At 47.1% G+C, this 27,949-nt stretch overlaps 1 protein-coding gene across 6 annotated transcripts in view; it reads left to right on the top strand.

Annotated features, from left to right (window-relative positions):
• ACTN1 (actinin alpha 1) overlaps positions 1–27,949 on the top strand; it is a 208,910-nt gene that overhangs the window by 172,071 nt on the left and 8,890 nt on the right. For all 6 annotated transcript variants that reach the window (XM_075329976.1, XM_075329980.1, XM_075329978.1 and 3 more), the window contains exons 15-18: positions 2,211–2,393; positions 3,888–4,022; positions 4,122–4,301; positions 18,962–19,108. In XM_075329976.1, coding sequence (XP_075186091.1) covers positions 2,211–2,393; positions 3,888–4,022; positions 4,122–4,301; positions 18,962–19,108 — 645 coding nt within the window. The remainder of the gene's footprint in view (positions 1–2,210; positions 2,394–3,887; positions 4,023–4,121; positions 4,302–18,961; positions 19,109–27,949) is intronic.

Raw genomic sequence — 27,949 nt, forward strand, 5'->3', positions numbered from 1 at the left:
AGGGCTATTCTGATCTGTTGGTAGATCACAGGTGTGAACTGTATGATATACCTGGCTCTTTTCTCTCCCTTAAAGGACATCCAGTTATTCTCCTATTAGTGTCTTAATATGATTATTCCCATCTTCATAGATAGATTTTCTCAAATAAGTCTTGTAAAAGCAAACACTTTTTTTGCCTATTAAAATTTGCAGCCATACTTGAGATATTATCTTATTTTTTGTTTTGTTTACATCTGGTTACCTAGGAGACAGACCACCGCTGCTGTCTAGCCTTGTAAGCACTGCACTGAAGCTGCGCTGGATTGGGAGGCAGCAGCGCAATCCAGTGATCCTGCACAGGTTCAAAGCAGCGCTTACAAGGCTAGACAGCAGAGGTGGTCGGTCTCCTAGGTAACCAGATGTAAACAAAAAAAAGATAATATCTCAAGGAAGGATGGCTGCAAATTTTAATAGGCAAGAAAGTGTTTGCTTTTACAAGACCTATTTTAGAACATCTAAAAAATAGTGTTAATTTCTCAAGGAAGGTTGCAAATTTGAATAAGCTCTAATAGAAGCTCTCTTCTAGGTATTTCTCATGCCCTTCAGTGTAGCACGGGTGGTCAGTTTCCAAGGTAACGAGTTGTAAACAAAAGTGTTGATATCTCGAGGACGGGTGAAAATTGTAATGAGCTATAAATTGCAAAAGTGCTTGTATTTACAAGTTGCATCCAGCAATATCCCACTATGAGGATGGGAATTGCCCTTTCATATCTTTTATTTTCAAATATTTCCTGCATTTATCTAGTTTACTTCCATTGGTCATATCAGTTTCCTCCACATTGTGTTCTTTATTTATACCATACTATATTTATAGAAACTATGTTTTCCATTTAAAAAAATCTACCATGATACAGTATGGAAAAAAATTAAAGTAAAAAAAAAAGCTGCTGATTGCACACAGTAAGCTTAAAGCCTGCTTTACACGTTGCAATTTCGCATACGATATCGATATGTGCGGCATGGTCAATTTGTTGAATGTGCCGCACAAACGATTAACCCCCGTCACACATACTTACCCGTCCATACGACCTCGATGTGGGCGGCGAACGTCCACTTCCTGGAGTAGGAGGGACGTTCTGCGTCACATCGACGTCACGCGGCAGCCGGCCAATAGAAGCGGAGGGGCGGAGATGAGCGGGACGTAAACATCCCGCCCACCTCCTTCCTTCTGCATTGTGGGTCGGGAGCCGCAGGACGTAAGTAAGATCTGTTCATCGTTCCCAGGGTGTCACACACTGCGATGTGCGCTACCCCGGGAACATGAACAACTGGACGTGCAGGATCTTCAGGATTCAACAACGTGTATGCGATGAATGTTTTAACGTTCAATCGCAATCGCACGTAGCTGTTACACACTACAATGTACCTTACGATGCCGGATGTGCGTCGCTTACAACGTGACCCCGCCGACACGTTGTAAGATATATTGTAGTGTGTAAAGCGGGCTTAAGTGTTCGGTGGCCCGTTCCAAATTGGGACCATTCGTAGGAGCCATTAGTGTAGTAAACACACAAAATATTTTTTAAACCATTTTATCAGATTTAGGGTGCCTTCATACACAGCAGTTTTCCCATGTATAATTGAAACTATTTGTAAAAATATGTAGATAAAAAAAAAATGGTGATGATAATGCAAGAAATTGGATGTTTTTTTTTACTTGCATCCACCCAAACATGGTGGCTTTAAAGGGGATGTCCAGGCATGGCGATTCCCTGATATCCCCAGTTTGACCAGTGGTTACTTGACTGTATGTTCATGATTGTCACATGCAGACTAGACTTATCCAGCTTCTCTCAATTCACTTCTATTGAAAGAATCTGAAAATGACTAGTCTGCACTTGATTGTACATATGTCAATCACATACATCCGGTCAAGTGGCCGCCCGCTCTTACTAGGAATACTGTGTTATTGATGCACTCGCTGTTGTGATTCGTCAGTGTGCAGTCCTGTAGAGCAACTTCAGATTTTTGACCCAAGCCTAGACAACCCCTTCTGGTGTTCGTGGCCGGCCGCAGTGCTGAGCCCTTACATGTACCATGTTCATTTATGTGAAGATTGTATCATTCATCCGGTCAGATGGCTCTCTTCTCCTCGCTCTGCTCTCCTCACTTGCCTGGGGTAATTTCTAATCTTATAAAACACATGAGCTAAATATGTTCTTTCTGTCCAGGGACTGAGCACGGCACATGAACAGTTCAAAGCGACACTTCCAGAGGCTGATAAGGAACGACAAGCAATCCTTGGAATACATAACGAGGTTTCGAAGATTGCTCAGACTTACCATGTCAACATGTCCGGAACCAACCCGTATTCCACTATCTCACCACAAGAAATTAATAACAAGTGGGACCATGTGAGTTTGTCACTTCATGTATTTTCTATGGGGGGGGATGTCTTTGTGAATGTACACGTGTACAACACACAGAACTGCTGCACCAAAAAAATAACTAAAAAGCCCCTATTGTAAAAAGAAATGTGTGTGTGTGTGTCTGTGTGTGTGTGTGTGTGTGTGTGTGTGTGTGTATGTATGTATATGTATATATGTGTATATATATGTGTGTGTGTGTGTGTATGTTTATATATATATATATATATATATATATATATATATATATATATATATATATATATATATATATATATATATATATATATATATATATATATATATATATATAAATTATTTTTACAGGATTTTTTCATTCATTTAATTTGCATTCTTTTTCTTTTATTGAGAATGTTTTGCACTGTACCTGGGGCATCCATAGGAGCTCTAGTTACAGGGAAAAACTGCATCTTGCTATGCCAGGCTCAACTGGCAGAGCTGATATGCTGGCAGACACCCAGTGATCATATGATTGCCAGGTCCTACATAGGTATAGAATTTGCCGATTTTTCTGTACGCTATATAGCTTTCATTGAGTGCTATGTAGCCAGAAAATTAGAAAGCAGAAGTGGTAATAAACTGCTTCTGTCTTCTCTACAGGGTGAACCAGGGACCATACGTGCTCTTGCTAGATTTGCAGGAGCTTTAACCCTACAATGTAAATTTACAATAGCCCAGGGTGACATAGGTTGAAAAAGGGTCCCTCTGGTGGCCAAAGACCCGGGTCCCTCTGGTGGCCAAAGACCCGGGTCCCTCTGGTGGCCAAAGACCCGGGTCCCTCTGGTGGCCAAAGACCCGGGTCCCTCTGGTGGCCAAAGACCCGGGTCCCTCTGGTGGCCAAAGACCCGGGTCCCTCTGGTGGCCAAAGACCCGGGTCCCTCTGGTGGCCAAAGACCCGGGTCCCTCTGGTGGCCAAAGACCCGGGTCCCTCTGGTGGCCAAAGACCCGGGTCCCTCTGGTGGCCAAAGACCCGGGTCCCTCTGGTGGCCAAAGACCCGGGTCCCCCTGGTGGCCAAAGACCCGGGTCCCCCTGGTGGCCAAAGACCCGGGTCCCCCTGGTGGCCAAAGACCCGGGTCCCCCTGGTGGCCAAAGACCTGGGTCCCCCTGGTGGCCAAAGACCCGGGTCCCCCTGGTGGCCAAAGACCCGGGTCCCCCTGGTGGCCAAAGAGCCGGGTCCCCCTGGTGGCCAAAGAGCCGGGTCCCCCTGGTGGCCAAAGAGCCGGGTCCCCCTGGTGGCCAAAGAGCCGGGTCCCTCTGGTGGCCAAAGAGCCGGGTCCCTCTGGTGGCCAAAGAGCCGGGTCCCTCTGGTGGCCAAAGAGCCGGGTCCCTCTGGTGGCCAAAGAGCCGGGTCCCTCTGGTGGCCAAAGAGCCGGGTCCATCAAGCCCAGAACGAATAGTTTTCTCTTCTAAGATCTACCAATTGCTCTAACAATTATCTTATGATTGTGTTTTATGTACAGGTAAGACAGCTGGTTCCCCGTCGGGATCAAGCTTTAATGGAGGAGCATGCACGGCAACAGCAGAACGAGCGACTGCGAAAACAGTTTGCAGCCCAGGCCAACGTTATTGGTCCATGGATACAAACCAAGATGCAGGTAAAGTCATATTTAAGGTTTGTTTTTCATGGGCAGAACAAATAATGTTTATTGAATAAGACAGTTATAAAATGTGTTGTTTGTGTTGTTCATCCACAGGAGATTGGGCGTATTTCTATAGAAATGCATGGCACTCTAGAAGATCAGCTCAATCATTTGCGACAATATGAGAAGAGCATTGTGAACTACAAACCAAAGATTGACCAGCTAGAATGTGATCACCAGCAGATACAGGAGGCACTTATATTCGATAACAAGCATACCAACTACACCATGGAGGCAAGTCTACTGTTTTTTGAGTGTGTCCTTTAGTATCTGAAATTTTACAAAAGGTGGTCGAAAACGTATCTTTACATTGAATGTTCAAATTATTATTAATGGAGACTTCTTCACGTCTGGGCAAAGTAAATGATGGATTACTTGACAGATGTTTCACTATCTCTGTAGTCTCTGGGTCTTCGGGGACAGTGTATTGGTATGTCTGGAGGATAGGAAATCCATCTCAAACAGATCTGTCACCAGATTTCACATTAAAAACTGCATTCAACAATAAAGAGTTATTCTAAAAGAATAGAAGAGTCTCAGACAATAAATGGGAAAAAGCAAAGCTTTGAGTCCAGCGATCAAAGATCATATCACAATGATTAGAGGATGTAGTTCCATAAAATTTCACATTTATTTGGAATCCCTAAAAACTGATTCACATGCAAACAGTAGTACTAACACCATAGTGACAGGAAAAACGCATGAAACGACGCGTTTCAGATAGGTCCGTAACCATGATTAAGGCTTATCCGAAACGCGTTGATTTTGTGCTTTTTTTTTTTTTTTCCCTTCTATTTCTGTCTTTATTACCCCTTTTTTCTTGTGAATGCGTATTTATGGATTACCAATAAATGTGACATTTTATGGAACTACATCCTCTCATCACTGTGATGTGATCCCTAGTTTTTTGGGGTTTTTTTTCCTGCATTGCTAGAGCCTCGCCAAGACTTTTCTTCTGGGACCATCATTCATCTAGTGGACATGGTGGGCTGATATATTTTTTTTCTTTTTCGCTCCTAATTGGGAGACCCAGACAGTGGGTGTATAGCTACTGCCCTCTGGAGGCCGCACAAAGAACTACACTTAAAAGTGTAAGGCCCCTCCCCTTCTGGCTATACACCCTCCCGTAGGAGTACAGATTCCTCAGTTTTAGCTTTGTGCGCAAGGAGGTCAGACACGCACGCATAGCTCCATTGTTTTTAGTCAGCAGCAGCTGCTGACTATGTCGGATGGAAGAAAAGAGGGCCCATACAGGGCTCCCAGCATGCTCCCTTCTCACCCCACTGTATGTCGGAGGTGTTTGTAAGGTTGAGGTACCCATTGCGGGTACGGCGGCAGGAGCCCACATGCTGATTCCTTCCCCATCCCTTTTTACAGGGCTCTGGGTGAAGTGGGATTTACTGGTCTCCAGGCACTGAGACCGTGCTCCATCTACAGCCCCTGGAGAAGATGCTGGATGGAGCGGAGTACATCAGGGACATGGCCCTGCTTCCTCAAGGTACTCTGTGTCCCCGTGCATTTGGCGCTCACACCGCAGCATGCTGGGTGTTGTAGTGCGCCGGGGGACATCAGCGCTACGGCGCTTGTGCCATGGCCTCATTCAGCTTCGCTGAAGCAGGCACACTTCTAGGAATCGGTCGCGCCGGCCGCTGGGACTGCGGCGCGGCTGGCACTTGTGGTGCGCCGGGGACTTCAGCGCGGCCCGCGCTTTTACGGCGGCCGCGCTGATAACTCGAGTCCCCGGCTTTTGCGGCCTGCTTCCGTTCGTTCCCGCCCCCGGACCTGCCAGTCAGGAGAGGGGCGGGACGCTGGCCACGTCTAGGAATCGGTCATGCCGGCCGCTGGGACTGCGGCGCGGCTGGCACTTGTGGTGCGCCGGGGACTTCAGCGCGGCCCGCGCTTTTACGGCGGCCGCGCTGATAACTCGAGTCCCCGGCTTTTGCGGTGCTTCCGTTCGTTCCCGCCCCCAGACCTGCCAGTCAGGAGAGGGGCGGGACGCTGGCCAGTGCATCAGCGCTGAGGGCTGGAGTCGTTTTTACATACTCCAGCCCTCACAATCGGCACAGAGGGGACACTGTTTCCCGCACTTTTGTTTGGGAACTCCCACGGACCGCCCCTCTCCACAGACGCCGGCAGCCATTCCTGCTGACACGCTGAGCTGCAGAGGGGAGCCGGGGAGACCCAGACAAGGAATTCTGCAGCCTCTTACCCGCTATTCAGCGGGCGGTAAGCAACCCTCAGGGCTCACCCCCTCTTGTGCCAGTAGTATTCTTAGTATTTTGTTTCTACAAATACTTTGTATTGCATAGCGCTGGTCGCCCTTTGGCTATAGACTCTCTCACATTGCAGAGAGCCAGCAGCATGTCGTCCGTAAAACGCAAGGGTGCCAAGGCACAGACATTATATGCTTCCTGCACCGCATGTGGGACTTTTCTACCGGCAGGCTCCACGGACCCCCATTGTGTGCAGTGCTCGGCCCCTGCGGCGCTTGCACAGTCGGGACCTCTGCTGGACGTGACCCAGGGTGTACCACCTGTGAATGCTGTCCAGGTGACAGGAACTGAGTTTGCAGCTTTTGCTGACAGAATGTCTCTCACTATGTCACAAATTCTTGACACATTGCGAGCTAGGCCTGTACTTCAGGCCACGGACACTGTGCAATCATTGCCCCCTGGTCCCCCTCAGCTCCAAGCTCCGGGACGGGCATATACACCTCAGGGTGAAGACTCTGACTCGGACGATGGCCCCGGGCAGCCTAAGCGGGCTCGCTATGACGGGCCTTCACATTCATCTCAATGGTCAGGATCCCAGCGAGATGAATCTATGGGTGATGAGGCGGACGTAACTGATCAGGATTCTGATCCTGGGACCGCTCTCAATCTAGATACACCAGATGGTGACGCCATAGTTAATGATCTTATATTTAACATCAATAAGATGTTAAATATTTCCCCACCAGCTCCTCTTGTGGAGGAGTCAGCTTCGCAGCACGAGAGAATCCATTTCAGATACCCTAAGCGTACTTTAAGCACTTTTCTGGACCACGCTGACTTTAGAGACGCAATCCAGAAACCCCACGCTTATCCTGAAAGGCGTTTTCCTAAACGGCTTAAAGATACACGCTATCCTTTTCCCCCTGAGGTGGTCAAGGGTTGGACCCAGTGTCCAAAAGTGGATCCTCCAATTTCCAGGCTTGCAGCTAGATCCTTGGTTGCAGTTGAAGATGGAGCGGCACTTAAAGATGCCACTGACAGGCAGATGGAGCTCTGGCTGAAATCCATCTATGAAGCGATTGGAGCGTCATTAGCGCCTTCTTTTGCAGCCGTATGGGCACTCCAAGCTATCTCAGCCGGGCTTGCGCGAGTTGACTCCGTCACACGTGCATTTGCCCCGCAGGTAGCACCATTGACCTCGCAAATGGCGGCATTCGCGTCGTACGCGATTAATGCTGTTCTTGACGCTACAAGCCGCACGGCAGTGGCGTCAGCCAACTCCGTTGTTTTGCGTAGGGCCCTGTGGTTGAGACATTGGAAAGCAGATTCTCATTCCAAGAAGTGCTTAACCAATTTGCCTTTTTCTCGTGACCGATTGTTTGGAGAGCGTTTGGATGAAATCATCAAACACTCCAAGGGTAAGGACTCATCCTTACCGCAACACAGACAAAACAGACCCCAACAGAGGAAGGGTCAGTCTGGTTATCGGTCCTTTCGAGGACCGGGCAGGTCCCAATTCGCCTCGTCAAAAAAGACTCAAAAAGACCAGAGACGCTCAGATTCTTGGAGGTCTCAGTCACGCCCAAAAAGGACAGCCGGAGGAACCGTTGCCAAGACGGCGTCCTCCTGACTTGCGGTCTCCGATTCCCACACCCGCGGTCGGTGGGAGGCTTTCCCACTTTGGCGACATCTGGCTGTCACACGTCAAAGACCGTTGGGTGAGGGATATTCTGTCTCACGGGTACAGGATAGAGTTCAGTTCTCGTCCGCCAACTCGTTTCTTCAGAACTTCTCCACCACCAGACCGAGCCGATGCTCTGTTGCAGGCGGTGGCCGCTCTAAAGGCGGAAGGAGTGGTGACCTCCGTCCCTCTTCAGGAACAAGGTCACGGTTTTTACTCCAATCTGTTTGTGGTCCCAAAAAAGGACGGATCGTATCGGCCCGTCCTGGATCTAAAGTTGCTCAACAGACACGTAAAAGTCAGGAGGTTCCGGATGGAATCCCTACGCTCCGTCATAGCCTCAATGTCTCAAGGAGATTTTCTAGCATCAATAGATATCAAGGATGCGTATCTCCACGTGCCGATCGCACCAGAGCATCAGCGTTTCCTACGCTTCGTCATACACGACGAACACCTGCAGTTCGTAGCGTTACCTTTCGGTCTGGCAACAGCCCCCCGGGTCTTCACCAAGGTCATGGCAGCAGTAGTAGCTGTTCTGCACTCGCAGGGTCACTCGGTCATCCCGTATCTAGACGACCTGCTTATAAAGGCACCCTCTCAAGAGGCATGCCAACACAGTCTGAAGGTGGCACTAGACACTCTCCAGAGTTTCGGGTGGATTATCAACTTTCCAAAGTCTCATCTAACCCCGACCCAATCTCTGACTTATCTTGGCATGGAGTTTCATACTCTCTCAGCGATAGTGAAGCTTCCACTGGACAAGCAGTGCTCGCTACGGACTGGAGTGCAATCTCTCCTTCAGAGCCAGTCGCACTCACTGAGGCGCCTCATGCATTTCCTAGGAAAGATGGTAGCAGCAATGGAGGCAGTCCCGTTCGCGCAGTTTCATCTGCGCCCTCTACAATGGGACATTCTACGCCAATGGGACGGGAAATCGACGTCCCTCGACAGGACTGTCTCCCTCTCTGACTGCCAAGGACTCTCTGCGTTGGTGGCTTCTCCCCACCTCATTGTCACAGGGAAAGTCGTTCCTTCCCCCGTCCTGGGCAGTGGTCACGACGGATGCGAGCCTATCAGGGTGGGGAGCGGTGTATCTCCACCACAGGGCTCAGGGGATGTGGACTCTGGAAGAGTCCACCCTGCAGATCAATGTTCTGGAAATCAGAGCAATCTATCTTGCCCTGCGAGCCTTCCAACAATGGCTGGAAGGCAAGCAGATTCGGATTCAGTCGGACAATTCCACGGCGGTGGCGTACATCAACCACCAAGGGGGAACACGCAGTCGCCAAGCTTTTCAAGAAGTCCAACGGATTTTGACGTGGGTGGAAAACAGAGCGTCCACCATATCCGCAGTTCACATCCCAGGCGTGGAAAACTGGGAAGCAGACTTTCTCAGTCGCCAGGGCATGGACGCAGGAGAATGGTCCCTTCACCCGGACGTGTTTCAGCAGATCTGTTGCCGCTGGGGGACGCCGGACGTCGATCTGATGGCGTCACGGCACAACAACAAGGTCCCAGTTTTCATGGCACGGTCTCACGATCACCGAGCACTGGCGGCAGACGCCTTGGTTCAGGATTGGTCGCAATTCCGACTCCCCTATGTGTTCCCACCTCTAGCATTGTTACCCAGAGTTCTCCGGAAAATCAGGTCCGACTGCCATCGAGCCATACTCGTCGCTCCAGATTGGCCAAGAAGGTCGTGGTACCCGGATCTGTGGCATCTCACGGTAGGCCAACCGTGGACACTACCAGACCGTCCAGATTTGCTGTCTCAAGGGCCGTTTTTCCATCTGAATTCTGCGGCCCTGAACCTGACTGTGTGGCCATTGAGTCCTGGATCCTAGCGGCCTCAGGTTTATCTCATGAAGTTGTTGCCACAATGAGACAGGCTAGAAAACCATCCTCTGCTAAGATCTATCACAGGACGTGGAAGATATTCTTAGCGTGGTGCTTGGCTCAAGGGTTTTCTCCCTGGCCATTTGCATTGCCAATTTTTCTTTCCTTCCTGCAGTCTGGGTTGGAAAAAGGTTTGTCGCTTAGCTCGCTTAAGGGTCAAGTCTCCGCGCTATCCGTATTCTTTCAGAAGCGCTTGGCACAGCTTTCTAAAGTACGCACGTTTCTCCAAGGAGTTTGTCATATCGTTCCTCCTTACAGACGGCCATTGGAACCCTGGGATCTGAACAAGGTTCTCATTGCTCTCCAGAAGCCGCCTTTCGAGCCTTTGAAAGAGGTTCCCCTTTCTCGGCTTTCACAAAAGGTAGTTTTTCTTGTGGCGGTCACGTCTCTTCGAAGAGTGTCCGAGCTAGCGGCGTTATCTTGCAAATCTCCCTTCCTGGTGTTTCACCAAGACAAGGTAGTACTGCGTCCAATTCCAGAGTTTTCTCCCAAGGTGGTTTCTTCCTTTCATCTCAATCAGGATATCACTTTACCATCTTTGTGTCCGCATCCAGTTCACCAATTTGAAAAGGGTTTACATCTGTTGGACCTGGTGAGAGCACTCAGGATTTACATTTCTCGCACGGCGGCTCTACGCCGTTCTGATGCGCTCTTTGTCCTAGTCGCTGGTCAGCATAAGGGATCGCAAGCTTCCAAATCCACCCTGGCGCGGTGGATCAAGGAACCAATTCTTCACACATACCGTTCTGCTGGGCTTCCGATTCCATCTGGACTGAAGGCCCATTCTACCAGAGCCGTGGGTGCGTCCTGGGCATTGCGGCATCAGGCTACGGCTCAGCAAGTGTGCCAAGCGGCTACCTGGTCGAGTCTGCACACGTTTACCAAACACTATCAAGTGCATACCTACGCTTCGGCAGATGCCAGCCTAGGTAGACAGGTCCTTCAGGCGGCGGTGGCCCACCTGTAGGAAGAGGCTGTCTGACAGCCCGTTCATGTGGTATCTTTTTACCCACCCAGGGACTGCTTTTGGACGTCCCACTGTCTGGGTCTCCCAATTAGGAGCGAAAAAGAAGAAGGGAATTTTGTTTACTTACCGTAAATTCCTTTTCTTCTAGCTCCAATTGGGAGACCCAGCACCCGCCCTATTTGTTCTTAGGGTTTCGTTTTTCGGGTGCACATGTTGTTCATGTTGTTTCTTAAGTTCTCCGATCGTGTTATCGGATTGAATTTGTTTTTGAAACTGTTATTGGCTTTCCTCCTTCTTGCTTTGGTACTAAAACTGAGGAATCTGTACTCCTACGGGAGGGTGTATAGCCAGAAGGGGAGGGGCCTTACACTTTTAAGTGTAGTTCTTTGTGCGGCCTCCAGAGGGCAGTAGCTATACACCCACTGTCTGGGTCTCCCAATTGGAGCTAGAAGAAAAGGAATTTACGGTAAGTAAACAAAATTCCCTTCTTCTTTGGCGCTCCATTGGGAGACCCAGACAATTGGGTGTATAGCTATGCCTCCGGAGGCCACACAAAGTATTACACTAAAAGTGTAAAGCCCCTCCCCTTCAGCCTATACACCCCCCGTGCTGCCACGGGCTCCTCAGTTTTTATGCTTTGTGCGAAGGAGGCAGACATCCACGCATAGCTCCACAGCTTAGTCAGCAGCAGCTGCTGACTATGTCGGATGGAAGAAAAGAGGGCCCATAACAGGGCCCCCAGCATGCTCCCTTCTCACCCCACTCTTATCGGCGGTGTTGTTAAGGTTGAGGTATCCATTGCGGGTACGGAGGCTGGAGCCCACATGCTGTTTTCCTTCCCCATCCCCCTTAGGGCTCTGGGTGAAGTGGGATCCTATCGGTCTCCAGGCACATGAGACCGTGCTCCATCCACAGTTCCTGAGGACTCTGCTGGATAGGAGCCGAGTATCGTTCAGGGACATGGCCCTGCTACTTTGAGGTACTCTGTGTCCCCGTGGGGACCGCGCACAGCAACACTCCAGCATTGCTGGGTGTGCTAGTGCACCGGGGACCGCGGCGCTGACTGCGTTTGTGCCTTTACACACTGCAGCGTCGCTGAGTGTGTTAGTGTATGGGGACTGCCGCGCTGACCGCCGCTGCCATTGTTATCACTGCGGCGCGGCTGGGACTGTTAGTGCGCCGGGGACTTCCGCGCCGACCGCGCTTATACGGCGACCGCGCTTATAACTTTAGTCCCCGGCTTTTGCGGCCTAGTCTCATTCTTTTCCCGCCCCCAGGCCTGCCAGTCAGGGGAAGGGCGGGACGCTGTAAAGGACGTCAGCAACTGAGGCTGGAGCATGCTTTGCATACTCCACCCCCCTCACTGTGCACAGTGGGGCACCAGATTCCCGCACTTTCTAGGGCACACCCACGGCCCCCTCCTCTCCTCAGGACGCCGGCAGCCATTCCTGTCAGCTCTGCTAACGCTGGAGAAGGGAGACAAGCTCAGGGAGACCCAGGCAGGAATTCTGGTGACCACACAACCGCATTGCGCGGGCGGTAAGCAGCACCTAGGTGCTGGCCCCACTGGTGCAGAAAGTGTACTTATAGATTATATGATTATAGGCTATACTTTACACTGTATGGTGCACGGTTGTTTTTGGCTATATACCCTCCTGTATTGCTCAGAGGGGACAACAGCATGTCGTCCACAAATAGCAAGGGTGCCAAAGCACAGACTTACTATGCTGCCTGTGCAGCATGTACGGCTATACTGCCGGCAGGTTCCACTGACCCTCATTGTGTGCAATGCTCGGCCCCTGTGGCACTTACTCAGCCGGAGCCTCTGCTAAGGGCGGCCCAGGGAGAACCACCTGTTAACACTGTCCAGGTGACAGGGACGGAGTTTGCAGTTTTTACTGAAAGACTTTCTGAGACTATGGCTAAGATATTAGAAGCCTTGCAGTCCAGGCCGGCATCTCAAGCCATGGGCACTGTGGAATCATTGCCCCCTGGTTCCCCTCAGTTGGAACAACAATGTTCTCCCGGGGTGTCTCATAGATCCCAGGGTGAGGTCTCTGACATGGAACGCAGTCCCAGACCGCCTAAGCGAGCTCGCTATGAAATCCCCTCGACATCATCACATTGTTCAGGGTCTCAGCGAGAGGACTCTCTGTATGATGAAGCGGAGCTAGCTGATCAGGATTCTGATCCTGAAGCCGCTCTCAACCTTGATACTCCTGATGGGGACGCCATAGTGAATGATCTTATTGCGTCCATCAATCAAATGTTGGATATTTCTCCCTCAGCTCCTCCAGTGGAGGAGTCAGCTTCTCAGCAGAAGAAATTCCGTTTCAGGTTTCCTAAGCGTACAATGAGTATGTTTCTGGACCACTCTGACTTCAGAGAGGCAGTCCAGAAACACCGAGCTTGTCCAGATAAGCGTTTTTCCAAGCGCCTTAAGGATACACGTTACCCCTTCCCCCCTGACGTGGTCAAGGGCTGGACTCAGTGTCCCAAGGTGGATCCTCCAATCTCCAGACTGGCGGCTAGATCCATAGTTGCAGTGGAAGATGGAGCTTCACTCAAGGATGCCACTGACAGACAGATGGAGCTCTGGTTGAAATCCATCTATGAAGTTATCGGCGCGTCTTTTGCTCCAGCATTCGCAGCCGTATGGGCAATCCAAGCTATCTCAGCTGGTCAGGCGCAAATTGACGCACTCACACGTACGTCTGCGCCGCAGGTGGCGTCCATAACCTCTCAAACGTCGGCATTTGCGTCCTACGCTATTAATGCTGTCCTGGACTCTGCGAGCCGTACGGCGGTTGCAGCCGACAATTCGGTGGCAATACGCAGGGCCTTGTGGCTACGGGAATGGAAGGCAGATTCGGCTTCCAAAATGTGCTTAACTGGTTTGCCATTTTCTGGCGACCGCTTGTTTGGTGAGAGATTGGATGAAATCATCAAACAATCCAAGGGAAAGGAAACATCCTTACCCCAGGCCAAACCAAAAACACCCCAACAGAGGAGGGGACAGTCGAGGTTTCGGTCCTTTCGGGGGGCGGGCAGGTCCCAATTCTCCTCGTCCAAAAGGCCTCAGAAGGATCAGAGGAACTCCGACGCATGGCGGTCCAAATCACGCCCTAAAAAGACCGCCGGAGGTGCCGCTACCAAGGCGGCTTCCTCATGACTTACGGCCTCCTCACACCGCATCCTCGGTCGGTGGCAGGCTCTCCCGCTTTTGCGACACCTGGCTGCCACAAGTAAAAGACCGTTGGGTGAGAGACATTTTGTCTCACGGTTACAGGATAGAGTTCAGCTCTCGTCCTCCGACTCGATTCTTCAGAACATCTCCGCCTCCCGAGCGAGCCGAGGCTCTTCTGCAGGCGGTGGGCATTCTGAAGGCAGAAGGAGTGGTGGTCCCGGTTCCTCTTCAGCAACAGGGTCACTGTTTCTACTCCAACCTGTTTGTGGTTCCAAAGAAGGACGGGTCTTTCCGTCCTGTTTTGGATCTAAAACTGCTCAACAAACACGTAATGACCAGGCGGTTCCGGATGGAATCCCTCCGCTCCGTCATCGCCTCAATGTCCCAAGGAGATTTCCTAGCATCGATCGATATCAAAGATGCTTATCTCCACGTACCGATTGCTCCAGAGCATCAGCGCTTCCTGCGCTTCGCCATAGGAGACGAACACCTTCAGTTCGCGGCACTGCCGTTCGGCCTGGCGACAGCCCCAAGGGTTTTCACCAAGGTCATGGCTACAGTAGTTGCGGTCCTCCACTCTCAGGGTCACTCGGTGATACCTTACTTAGACGATCTGCTGGTCAAGGCACCCTCTCAAGAGGCATGCCAACACAGCCTCAACGTTACTCTGGAGACTCTCCAGAGTTTCGAGTGGATCATCAATTTTCCAAAGTCAAATCTGACACCGGTCCAATCGCTGACATATCTTGGCATGGAGTTTCATACTCTTCCAGCGATAGTGAAGCTTCCGCTGGACAAACAGCGTTCACTACAGACAGGGGTGCAATCTCTCCTTCAAGGTCGGTCACACCCCTTGAGGCGCCTCATGCACTTCCTGGGGAAGATGGTGGCAGCAATGGAGGCAGTTCCTTTCGCGCAGTTTCACCTGCGTCCTCTTCAATGGGACATCCTACGCAAATGGGACAGGATGCCGACGTCCCTAGACAGAAACTTCTCCCTCTCTCAGGCAACCAAAGCTTCCCTTCGGTGGTGGCTTCTTCCCACCTCATTATCGAAGGGGAAATCCTTCCTACCCCCATCCTGGGCGGTGGTCACGACGGACGCGAGTCTGTCAGGGTGGGGAGCAGTTTTTCTCCACCACAGGGCTCAGGGTACGTGGATTCAGCAAGAGTCCTCACTTCAGATCAATGTTCTGGAGATCAGGGCAGTGTATCTTGCCCTAAAAGCGTTCCAGCAGTGGCTGGAAGGCAAGCAGATCCGAATTCAGTCGGACAACTCCACAGCGGTGGCTTACATCAACCACCAAGGTGGAACACGCAGTCGGCAAGCCTTCCAAGAAGTCCGGCGGATTTTGATGTGGGTGGAAGCCACGGCCTCCACCATCTCCGCAGTTCACATCCCGGGCGTAGAAAACTGGGAAGCAGACTTTCTCAGTCGCCAGGGCATGGACGCAGGGGAATGGTCCCTTCACCCGGACGTGTTTCAGGAGATCTGTTGCCGCTGGGGGATGCCGGACGTCGGCCTAATGGCGTCACGGCACAACAACAAGGTCCCAACATTCATGGCTCGATCTCAAGATCACAGAGCTCTGGCGGCAGACGCCTTAGTTCAGGATTGGTCGCAGTTTCAGCTTCCTTATGTGTTTCCCCCTCTGGCACTGTTGCCCAGAGTGTTACGCAAGATCAGGGCCGACTGCCGCCGCGCCATCCTCGTCGCTCCAGACTGGCCGAGGAGGTCGTGGTACCCGGATCTGTGGCATCTCACGGTCGGCCAACCGTGGGCACTGCCAGACCGACCAGACTTGCTGTCTCAAGGGCCGTTTTTCCATCTGAATTCTGCGGCCCTCAACCTGACTGTGTGGCCATTGAGTCCTGGATCTTAGCGTCTTCAGGATTATCTCAAGAGGTCATTGCCACCATGAGACAGGCTAGGAAACCAACGTCCGCCAAGATCTACCACAGGACGTGGAAAATATTCCTGTCGTGGTGCTCTGCTCAGGGTTTCTCTCCCTGGCCATTTGCCTTGCCCACTTTTCTGTCCTTTCTTCAATCCGGATTGGAAAAGGGTTTATCGCTAGGCTCCCTTAAGGGACAAGTCTCTGCGCTCTCTGTGTTTTTTCAGAAGCGCCTGGCCAGACTCCCACAGGTACGCACGTTCCTGCAAGGGGTTTGTCACATCGTCCCTCCTTACAAGCGTCCGTTAGAACCCTGGGATCTGAACAGGGTGCTGATGGTTCTTCAGAAACCACCGTTCGAGCCAATGAGGGATATTTCGCTCGCACGCCTTTCGCAGAAAGTGGTTTTTCTAGTAGCAGTCACTTCACTTCGGAGAGTGTCTGAGCTAGCAGCGTTGTCATGCAAAGCTCCTTTCCTGGTGTTTCACCAGGACAAGGTGGTTCTGCGTCCGGTTCCGGAATTCCTCCCTAAGGTGGTATCCCCCTTTCATCTCAATCAGGATATCTCCTTACCTTCTTTTTGCCCTCATCCAGTTCATCAGTGTGAAAAGGATTTGCACTTGTTAGATCTGGTGAGAGCACTCAGAGTCTACATTTCTCGTACGGCGCCCCTGCGCCGCTCGGATGCACTCTTTGTCCTTGTCGCTGGCCAGCGTAAAGGGACACAAGCTTCCAAATCAACCCTGGCTCGGTGGATCAAGGAACCAATTCTCGAAGCTTATCGTTCCTCGGGGCTTCCGGTTCCCTCAGGGCTGAAGGCCCATTCTACCAGGGCCGTGGGAGCGTCCTGGGCCTTGCGACACCAGGCTACGGCTCAGCAGGTGTGTCAGGCAGCTACCTGGTCGAGCCTGCACACTTTCACGAAACACTATCAGGTGCATACCTATGCTTCGGCAGATGCCAGTCTAGGTAGGCAAGTCCTTCAGGCGGCGGTTGCCCACCTGTAGGACGGAGCCGTTACGGCTCTATTATGAGGTATTATTTACCCACCCAGGGACTGCTTTTGGACGTCCCAATTGTCTGGGTCTCCCAATGGAGCGCCAAAGAAGAAGGGAATTTTGTTTACTTACCGTAAATTCCTTTTCTTCTAGCTCCAATTGGGAGACCCAGCACCCGCCCCTGTTTTTGTGTACACATGTTGTTCACGTTGAATGGTTTCAGTTCTCCGATATTCCTTCGGATTGAATTTACTTTAAACCAGTTTATAATTTTTTCCTCCTTCTTGCTTTTGCACCAAAACTGAGGAGCCCGTGGCAGCACGGGGGTTGTATAGGCTGAAGGGGAGGGGCTTTACACTTTTAGTGTAATACTTTGTGTGGCCTCCGGAGGCATAGCTATACCCCCAATTGTCTGGGTCTCCCAATTGGAGCTAGAAGAAAAGGAATTTACGGTAAGTAAACAAAATTCCCTTCTTTTTCCTTTTTTATTTTTTTTTTTGTATAGACAATAACTGAAGCACAAGCTGTAAATGCACATCTTTGCTCCCTTTAGGGTAGGGCTGCATAGCCACGTTCTTGTGGTTCTCAAGCCCTAATCTCGATCGTTGTGGTTATCAGTGGTCGAACCCTTAGCAATCAGCACGTTAACACCTACACCATGGATTTGGGGCTCACTTTTTTTGGGTGGGAGGGGGTTGGCAGAAGACTAAAGGCCCCGTTACACGCTATGATTTATCTGACGATCTCAGTAGCGATGTGTCACGCCCAGATCGTTGTTATGATTTGCCGAGATCGCACATAGGTTGTTTATTAGCGGTCACACGTAACGATCTCACAAGCGACGCAAAATCGTTCAACGATATATTGTTTGACCAAGGCGGTCATTTGGATGTTGTTCGTCGTTGGCAGGTGTCAAACGTACCAATATAAACAAATAGGAATAACGTTTGGAACACCATTCTAAGTCCGAACTGGGTGCAAAAACCTAAAAAAACATCACTATGCGGAGATAAGGTATGCACACCAGTGACTATGTAAGGGGAATACATGAAATAGCAGAAACTGCTGTGTGAATACTGACTTGAAAAATCCAATAGCTATATGCAAGAGTGAAAATGTGAAAAATGGAGTCTGCATTACTGCCATGAACATATGAATCAAGAGAAATTTAGCTACTGAATTGATCAATGCAATAGAGCCCCAACACTACGCCAAAGTATTTCTCTACGTTGGGGTCCCTAGCTTGTGTGTGTCCTCTCATGCAGTCACAAAACTTACCGTGTATGGTAAGCTGAGACCCAGGCTATTTATGCGTATGATATGGATTGGCAATAGGTGTGGTTGGGGAGGGTTCACAAACGAAAAAATACTAACAAATAGGAATAACGTTTGGAACACCATTCTAAGTCTGAACTGGGTGCAAAAACCTAAAAAAACATCACTATGGGGAGATAAGTTATGCACACCAGTGACTATGTAAGGGGAATACATGAAATAGCCAATATGTCTGCTACGTTCCGAATGACGAACAATATTTTGAAACTGAACGACGTGTCAACCATCAACGATTTTCAACCTTTTTGCGATCGTTCGGAGTCGCACGTAGGTGTCACACGCAACGACGTCGCTAACGATGCCAGATGTGCGTCACAGAATCCGTGACCCCGACGACTTATCGTAAGATATATCGTAGCGTGTAACGCCGCCTTTACCCATTAAACATGTTGTTTTAGACCTGATGCGGCTGGTGTACTTAATTTGAAATGAAAATCCACGTCAAAATGGCTGTATAGTCCTCAAATGAAAATAAGCGTTTTAATATCCGAAAATAAAATTTTACCAAAAGATTATACAGCCTTTCCGACATGGATTTTCGTCTTGAGTTCTACATTCTCATCAGGAAATCTATATAATATTCTGTGTATATTTGTGAAACTTGGTGACAGATCTGCTTTAACATTTAAGGACTCTTTTCAAGCATCAATCATTAGGCACCCAACTCCTTTTTTTTTTTTTTTTTTAGGAGATTGTAACCTAACATTTTGCTTGTTACCCTAGCACATTCGAGTGGGTTGGGAACAACTCTTGACCACCATTGCCAGAAGCAACAATGAGATAGAAAACCAGATTCTCACCCGAGACGCCAAAGGCATTAGCCAGGAGCAGATGAATGAATTCAGGAACTCCTTCAACCACTTTGACCGGGTAAGAACACACCGCATCGTTAATGCTTCCATAGACTGATAGAGGGAGAACGTTACTTTACAGAGGAGATGAAAAACAATTACAGGTGCACAATGTATTTTCATATTTGCGCTAAATGGCTGGAATTAACATTGGTGCGTAACACACCTGAGGACTGGCATAGAAAAGATATGAATATCAAAAAACCTTTAAAATGGAAACCAATACAGGTTCAAAATAAAGGAAATGGTGTCCATTGCATGATAAAATATTAATTTATTTAAATTATTAAAAATTACATATATTGCATATTCATAAATAATATAAGACCGGATCAAAAACCCAATACTATTTAGCAGCGGTTTGTCAGGTAATGAAAGTGCCTAGTGCAATGACCAAAAATGTATAAATATCCGTTGATTATATATAACATATAAATAATAGTGCCAAGTGCAAACCTATATGTAGTTTTATACCTTTCATCTAGTATTATATATTTGATGTGACCTATTGCTATAAAGAGCTTGTGAAGTGCAAGATTAGTTAGGAATTTGATATACCTTAAATTGGTCAGAGGTGAGCACCCCCTGAGGAAAATAACGCTTGAAACGCGCGTTGGGGCATAGCAGCACGCAGGACACCTCTGACCAATTTAAGGTATATCAAATTCCTAAATAATCTTCCACTTCACAAGCACTTTATAGCAATAGGTCACATCATTTATACCTTTCATCTAGTATTATATATAACTACTATAGGTTTGCACTTGGCACTTTGTTATTTATGTTATATATAATAAACGGATATTTATACATTTTTGGTCATTGCACTAGGCACTTTCATAACCTGACAAACCGCTGCTAATTAGTATTGGGCTTTTGATCCTGTCTTATATTATTTATGAATATGCAATATATGTCATTTTTAATAATTTAAATAAGATTAATATTTTATCATAAAATGGACACCATTTCCTTTATTCTGAACCTGTATTGGTCTCCATTTTAAAGGTTTTTTGATATTCATAACTTTCTAATGGTTATCTCATCTGGAATATTTTTGATTACTTATCATAGAAAAGATATATGCATGCACACACACACACTGCACACACACACTGCACACACGCACACTGCACACACGCACACTGCACGCACGCACACTGCACGCACGCACACTGCGCGCACGCACACTGCGCGCACGCACACTGCGCGCACGCACACTGCGCGCACGCACACTGCGCGCACGCACACTGCGCGCACGCACACCGCACACACACCGCACACACACCGCACACACACCGCACACACACCGCACACACACCGCACACACACCCACACCACACACACCATACACACACACCACACACACCACACACCACACCACCCACATTTTTCCACTATGAAACAAGTGACGTTCCCCTCTGTAAAAGAACTTTAATTTACCCTTTAATAGAAACTTCTATTTTGTAATATTAGTTTGGTTAATAAGAAACACAATATCCAAAGACAATTAAAAGTGATTTTGTACAAATGTGTCCGCAAAGCAACTTATAGCTTTGCATGCGATCCAAGGGATTGTCCAGGATTAGAAAAACATGGCTACTTTCTGGCAAAAACAGCTCAACCAGTGCATAAGTTGTGGATGTTATTGCAGCTTATTCCCTACTCATTTCACTCGTTGACCGGTCCTGCAATTGCGGAAGCAACCCATAAACTGGTTCCTTAAAGGAAGTTTATCACCCCAAATTTACCCTTCAAACTAACCACATAGCCTTATAGGAGGTGGCTCAAAAATAAAAATCATTCTTTATATTTTTGAATCTGTTCCTCCGTTGCCCCCTCCCAAAAAAAACAACTTTATTTTAACATGAAAATTAAGGAGGTTCAATGCCTCAGCGCACTGTTCCACCCACTTCTTTAGATTACTGCCATTCATATGTTGATTGAAGACGAACCTCGGGTATATGCGCACACTGTCCCGCTGCAGGAGCAAGATGATACCTCGTTCTGTGTTCGCTGCTGAGATCACTCAACTCTTCTGTCACTTTAGTGCAGGAGTGAATAATCCAAATGACTCTTCTATTGGGCGGCCGTTTTGTGACGCCGCTGTGACGCCGAACGCACCTCCCCCTTGAAGGAGGGCTTGTTCGGCAGCAACAGCGACGTCGCGGAACAAGTATGTGCGTGTGACGCTGCCGTAGCGATATTGTTCGCTACGGCAGCGATCACCACATGTCGCACCAACGACGGGGGCGGGTGCTATCGCGCACGACATCGCTAGCAATCGCTAGCGATGTCGCAGCATGTAAAGCACCCTTTAGACATGGAAGATGAGCGATGGCAACAAGGAGACAGTGATTTGTGTTCTCACTGCTACACTCAAGTGTTAGATGCTCACTTCTGCACCGAAATGTTAGACCTGGAAAATGAGCAATGACTTCAGCGAGGAGAGAGTGATTAGTGTGCTCACTTCTGCACTGAAGTGTTAGGAGCGGGAGATGAGCGATGACAGCAGTGAGGAAGGCGTTATGTGCCTTGCTCCTTCACATGGACAGAGCACACATAACCAAGGTTTATCTTCAGACAACACAGTCTCTGGGCAAGCCAGTGCTGTCAATCAACAAAGGAGTGGTATTTTAAATAAGTAGGTGGACCGGTGAACTGAGGCATTTAGCCACACTTAGGCTGCGCTCACATCAGCGGTATTTTGCCGCAAAACCGGATCCATCACAAATGCGTTCCAGTTCCATTCATTTCCAATGGAATTGCAGCAAGATGCGGTCACATGCAGTTGTGTATGACGCACGCAACCGCATCTTGCCGCGATTCCATTGGAAATGAATGGAACTGAAACGCATTTGTGACTGATCCGGTTTTGCGGAAAAATACCGCTGATGTGAGCGCGGCCTAAGGGAGCACTCGGTTCCCTCATTTACATATTGTAATAAAGTTGCTTTTTGGTGGAACGAAGTAACAGATTTAAAAAACAAAAAACTATTTTTATTGTTTTTTCCTTTCCTACAGGGCTATGTGGATAGTTTGAAGTGTAAATTTGGGGTGTCAGACTCCCTTTCAAGAAATCAGTCCTTGTTTTTAAATCTTGGACAACCTCAATATATCTGCATTTTATCCTTACTGCTGTGTGCACATGGGGGAGAAAGCTGAGTAAGCAATAAGGAGTTTTGGCATGCGTTAATAACCTAAAGAAATGTCATAGTATATATTTTATAGTCTCCTATTTTAGGGTGGGGCTGCCAGCATATACGGCAAAGTGGCCATGGTTAAGGAAACCTTATTCTCACCAGTACAGGTCGGGTACACCAGTACAGGCCCATACACCAGTACATGCCCATACACCAGTAAAGGCCCGTACACCAATTCAGGCCCCGTGCACTTATTTATACGTAAACCACAGACAAATGGTGTAATGATTATTACATGTGAATGGTCCTCAATGAAATTAGCAATCTCTGAAAGAGTCCATGCAAGTAGTATACAATACATAGATTAAAGCCAAGAGCACATTAATGTAAATGGCTTGGCTTTCAAGGTAAATACAAGCATTGATAGCAATTCACAATCAAGATTGGTGCTCTATTTTCTAAGCATATTGAGAGACGATATAAATAGCAGAAAGTGATTATATAAAGGCAACATAAAATAATGTATTGGTAGGCCCATTGTAAAAATGCCTGTAGCTGTACAAGTCTGCACAAGAAGCTAAGATGAGTGTGTAACTAGGAATAGCCATTTCTTTTTACGGCAGCTGGTGCTGTTACAGATTAAATGGAACCTGTCTCTAGGTTAATGCTGCCCAAACCACGAGCAGCATGAATCTGAGCCTAGCTTCACATTTACCACCAGTTATGCTACTCTAGTGCCCCTCTTGTCGGCAGGCCACTTTTGGTACTGCAGTACAATGAACAAAATGAGGATGCTGAGCTAATAATGCTAAATATTTGAGGTCTCACAGCAAGGGTAAATGTATATATCACCGATTCCCGCTAATGGAATATATATATATATATATATATATATATATATATATATATATATATATATATATATATATATATATATATATATATATATATATATATATATATATATACCTATACCCTTAATGATAGCGCCCCAATAATTCTATGCAATAATAATTACGCTGCCACCACCCAACTTTCTACAGGTAGCTGGGGACCCATTTCAGATAGCAGAAGACTTTTTGGACGGATTTGGGTTCGTATATAGAACAGAAGGAAACTAACTATTAAATTTTATATATTTAATCCGAAAATAGGCAGTGTTTAAAAAAAAAAATGCAAGAATTTACAAAAGGGAACAATACAAATACAGTATAGACAGTTGCATAAAATAAAAGGTATAACCGTGGAACTTAGTAAACTCGTGCCATAGATGTGACGTCCGAATTTAGAAGAAGATGATGGTAGAATCGGTCAGCATCACTCCTTACTGATGCCTTCTGATACTAACTAACTACCCCCAGCAATGAGCTAATTGCTCTTATGCCCTCAGGTAACCCCCCTCTCTGTGACATCATTTTATGGTCTCTTGTGGGCTGTGCCAAGATTGTCACAAGGTTCTTTAATTCTATAAGGTATCAAGAGAATATAGTTTAAAGATCCCGCTGGGGACTATAGGGAGAGACAGACTACTCTGGTGCATCCCCGGCTGGCTCTGGGTGATTGACAGGTCTATCTCATGTCTACATCGGGAGTGGCCTGTCAATCACCTGGAGTATTGTCAGGAGAAGTTGGCTGGGAGCCGTGCTCATCTTTTGTCTTCCCCTATAGTCCCCCTTCCAACTCTTCATACTAGAAAAGCACCACAATTTTCATGAGAAAACATGTCTTACATTGTGCTGCCCGTGGTCTGAGCAGCATTAATCTAGTGACTGGTTCCCTTTAAGCATGCGTTGGTCTGAATGGTAAAAGCACTGCTATTTGCAGGGTAGGATGCACGCATCCACACGTGGAGCGTACAGTAAGCATGCCACAAATTCTAATTCTTCCATATTCTACAGCAGGTTTCTATCTGCCCAGTGCAGTGATTTATTATACTTTGCGCTAAGAAAATGTTAGCCCCTTTTTGTGTTTTATAGAAAAACTAAGAAAAGTTTCACTTGTTCACATTGGAGGCAATGATACCGTTAATGATTTCCTAGAACGGAATCTCCCATAGAATGCAATGAATCATTCCTAGGGATTTTATGAACATGTGGTTAAAGTAAAAGCGCAATTCTTCTCCCTGGTGAAGCCGAAATTTATAAGGCGAGTAGCCACTCAGCACAGCAAGTGTGTGGGAGAGAGTGGCTGCTAAGGATAATTGTATCTTTATGACGCTCTGAACTCCTTTCACATAGAACATACAGCATCCATTACATGTTTCTCAATATAGAGATTGCATATGGGTGCCCTGTAATCAGATCTAAACTTCTAGAGGCCTCAATCTTCTAAAAGATTATGGGCCGTCACCTATGTTCATATACCATTATGAATTGTCTAGCACATGTAAGTACCACTCAAGCATTGGTTCTTTTATTTCCCCATCTGTTGCCTATCAGTAATGTATGCCCAGTGTGTGCATTAAAATACTTGTGACCGTCGTCTCCCGTTTCCAGCGCGGCTCCATTCCTCTCCTTGATGATGTGACTGCAGCTGTGACCATCTGACTTGGTGTCCGGCTGTGGTCCAGAACTCACTTTCTCATTGTAAGTCTATGCGACTTAAAATTAGGTTGTCAGACTTACATTAAGAAAGGAATTACCTGTCTGCTGTGTGAGCTGACAAGTAAGATATGTTGTAACATGACGGAGGAAAGGAATGGAGCAGTGCTGGAAACGGCAAAAGATTGCGACCTTTAAATACTCTCATTGTATACAGTGTGTCCACCCATATCCTGTCCACCGCCATTAACTTGAGAACGGCGGCAGCTGTAGGCATAGAAGTGGTGTCTAGGTATAGTAAAGTAGCCACGCGCTACGCAATGAAACCACCTATAGCGCCACCTGGTGGAAAACAACGGAGTTAGCATTTTTATTTTGAAAACGGAACGAGATAGAGAAAAAAAGTGAATTACAAAGTTGTAGGGCATCATCAATTCAATACGAATCGACCCCTTGCATACAGACATGCTATGATTAGAACGTGTAAAACTCACAAGGCTGCGGACGTGAAGCAATACCTCATGGAGAGCTTCCTACAAGTCGCTGTGTGGAGTGGCCTCCACGCTCACCTAACCCCATTGGACTTCTTTCTGTGAGGTCACATCAAACAGCAGGTGTATGCGACTCCTCCACCAACATTGCAGGACCTACGACGACGTATCACAGATGCTTGTGCAAACGTGTCACCTACCATATTGCACAACGTGCAGCAAGATACAGTATGCTGTGCAGAGGCCAGATGTGCATTGCAGCTGACGGGGGACACTTTGAGCATCAAAGTTAAATGAGCGCCATATGCGTGATCAGCATTCAATGTTTTTGGGGGGGGGGGGTTCATGGGTTTCAAATCATAGCATTTCTGTATGCAAGGTGTCGTTTCGTATTGAATTGATGATGCCCTACAACTTTGTAATTCACTTTTTTTCTCTATCTCGTTCCGTTGTCAAGATAAAAATGCTAACTCCGTTGTTTTCCACCAGGTGGCGCTATAGGTGGTTTCATTGCGTAGCGCATGGCTACTTTACTATACCTAGACACCACTTCTGTGCCTATAGCTGCCGCCGTTCTCAAGTTAATGGCGGTGGACACACTGTATACATTACTGATGGCGATCGGATGGGGATATAAAAAAAAAAACAAAAAACAAAAAAAAACATTGTAGTGGTACTTTTTAAACTGGCAAGTTTTCGCTTAGGTATAATGTTAAGATATTGTAGACTAAAAAGAAATTGAGGGAGGCAAAAAGCACACACAGGTTCTTACCCGAGTAGAGTAGTGGATGTGAAGGGATCAGGAAGGCTGACCTGTAGTAGTTGTGAAAGTCACAACCACTGTATAAATGTGTACCAACAGCTGCTGCAGCAACCCGGGGGAAGATATGTGCAGATCAAAGAAAGGGTTGAATGCCGCGCTGTTTTTGAAGAAAATCAAAGACCAAATGGATGGGAATCGTGATCTTTATTAGTCTACGCACTTCAGAGATTATTCTCCTTCTTCAGGACCAAAAATCACATTCATTTTTGGTCCTGAAGAAGGAGAATAATCTCTGAAGCACGTAGCCAAATAAAGATCACGATTCCTATCCATTAGGTCTTGGATTTTCTTCATTGGAAATGCGACGTTTAACCCTTTCTTTGATCTGCACATTTCATTAAGATATTGTAGACCACAGTTGGAGGTTTAAGGTCAAAGTCAGTTTCCATAGATTAGTATTGACATACAGTATCTATCTTTTTTTGCGAGTGCCCTGTAGCCACCATTCCCAAGCTTTCTGGATTTATGCATCTCGCTGTTACTCACTGTGCAAAACTATCATCAGCTTCCATTTTTGCATTGGACAACTCTAGACATTTGATTGAAAGCTACCTTTAATATGAGGAGAATGAGAACATGGGAAAATGTGCACACAGGTCCTCAGGAGTAATATGGAAAAGATATAGACTATTGCCTATTTACATTTATATGATTTTTTTTCCCCTAAAGTACGGTATTTTGCTGTAAATTATAACTGATCACTTATTTGCACTGTGAAGGTGGATGGGAGGTTTACACATTGTGCATGAACTTTACAACACCAAAACCACAATATTAGTATGGATGGCTCTATTGCACAAAATTCTATATATTCACCAAAAATATATTCAAGACAAATTATGTAATTCAATTAACAACATCTTTATTGTAAATAAAAAATACATAAAATTAAATGGATCAACCCATGTGACGGATGGCATAAATAAGGGAAGCCTGGCACCTGTTATCAATAATTCTGGACTCCTGGACGAAGCACGGTAGTTGCGAAACGCGCGTCAGTGTGTTTGTGGGAGGCCGCGGCACCATCTCGTACTTGGACCATCGGTAATATTGTTATGTATGACGGTAATGTAGATATAATTCCCCCTATAGTTACGAATATATTATATACTTATTCTTATTTATTATTGAATGGATGGAATAAATAAGGGAAGCCTGGCACCTGTTATCAATAATTCTGGACTCCTGGATGAAGCACGGTAGTTGCGAAACACGCGTCAGTGTGTTTGTGGGAGGCCGCGGCACCATCTCGTCCTTGGACCATCGGTTATATTGTTATGTATGACGGTAATGTAGATATTATTCCCCCTACAGTTACGAATATATTATATACTTCTTATTTATTCCATCCATTCCATAATAAATAAGGAAAGTCTGGCACCTGTTATAAATAATTCTGGACTTATGTATGTTGGTAACAAGTTATATTTTATCCGGAAAACCAATCTAAGGTCATATGCATCAAAAAAAATCCCTATCTGTAATAAATAAGAATAAGAAGTATATAATATATTCGTAACTGTAGGGGGATTATATCTACATTATCGTCATGCATAACAATATTTCCGATGGTCCAAGTACGAGATGGTGCCGTGGCCTCCTACAAACACACTGACGCGCGTTTCGCAACTACAGTGTTTCGTCCAGAATTATTGATAACAGGTGCCAGGCTTTCCTTATTTATTCCATCCATCACTTAGATCCATTCAATTTTATGTATTTTTATGTACAATAAAGCTGTTGTTAATTGAATTACATAATTTGGCTTGCATATATTTTTTGGTGTATACATTGTGCATGAACCCTAAAGTAGTCACTGAAGCATCCTGATCACCAGTATTAATACTGACTGTGTTCTTTTTT

Source organism: Anomaloglossus baeobatrachus, chromosome 12 (assembly GCF_048569485.1).
Source record: "Anomaloglossus baeobatrachus isolate aAnoBae1 chromosome 12, aAnoBae1.hap1, whole genome shotgun sequence".
NCBI lineage: Eukaryota > Metazoa > Chordata > Amphibia > Anura > Aromobatidae > Anomaloglossus > Anomaloglossus baeobatrachus.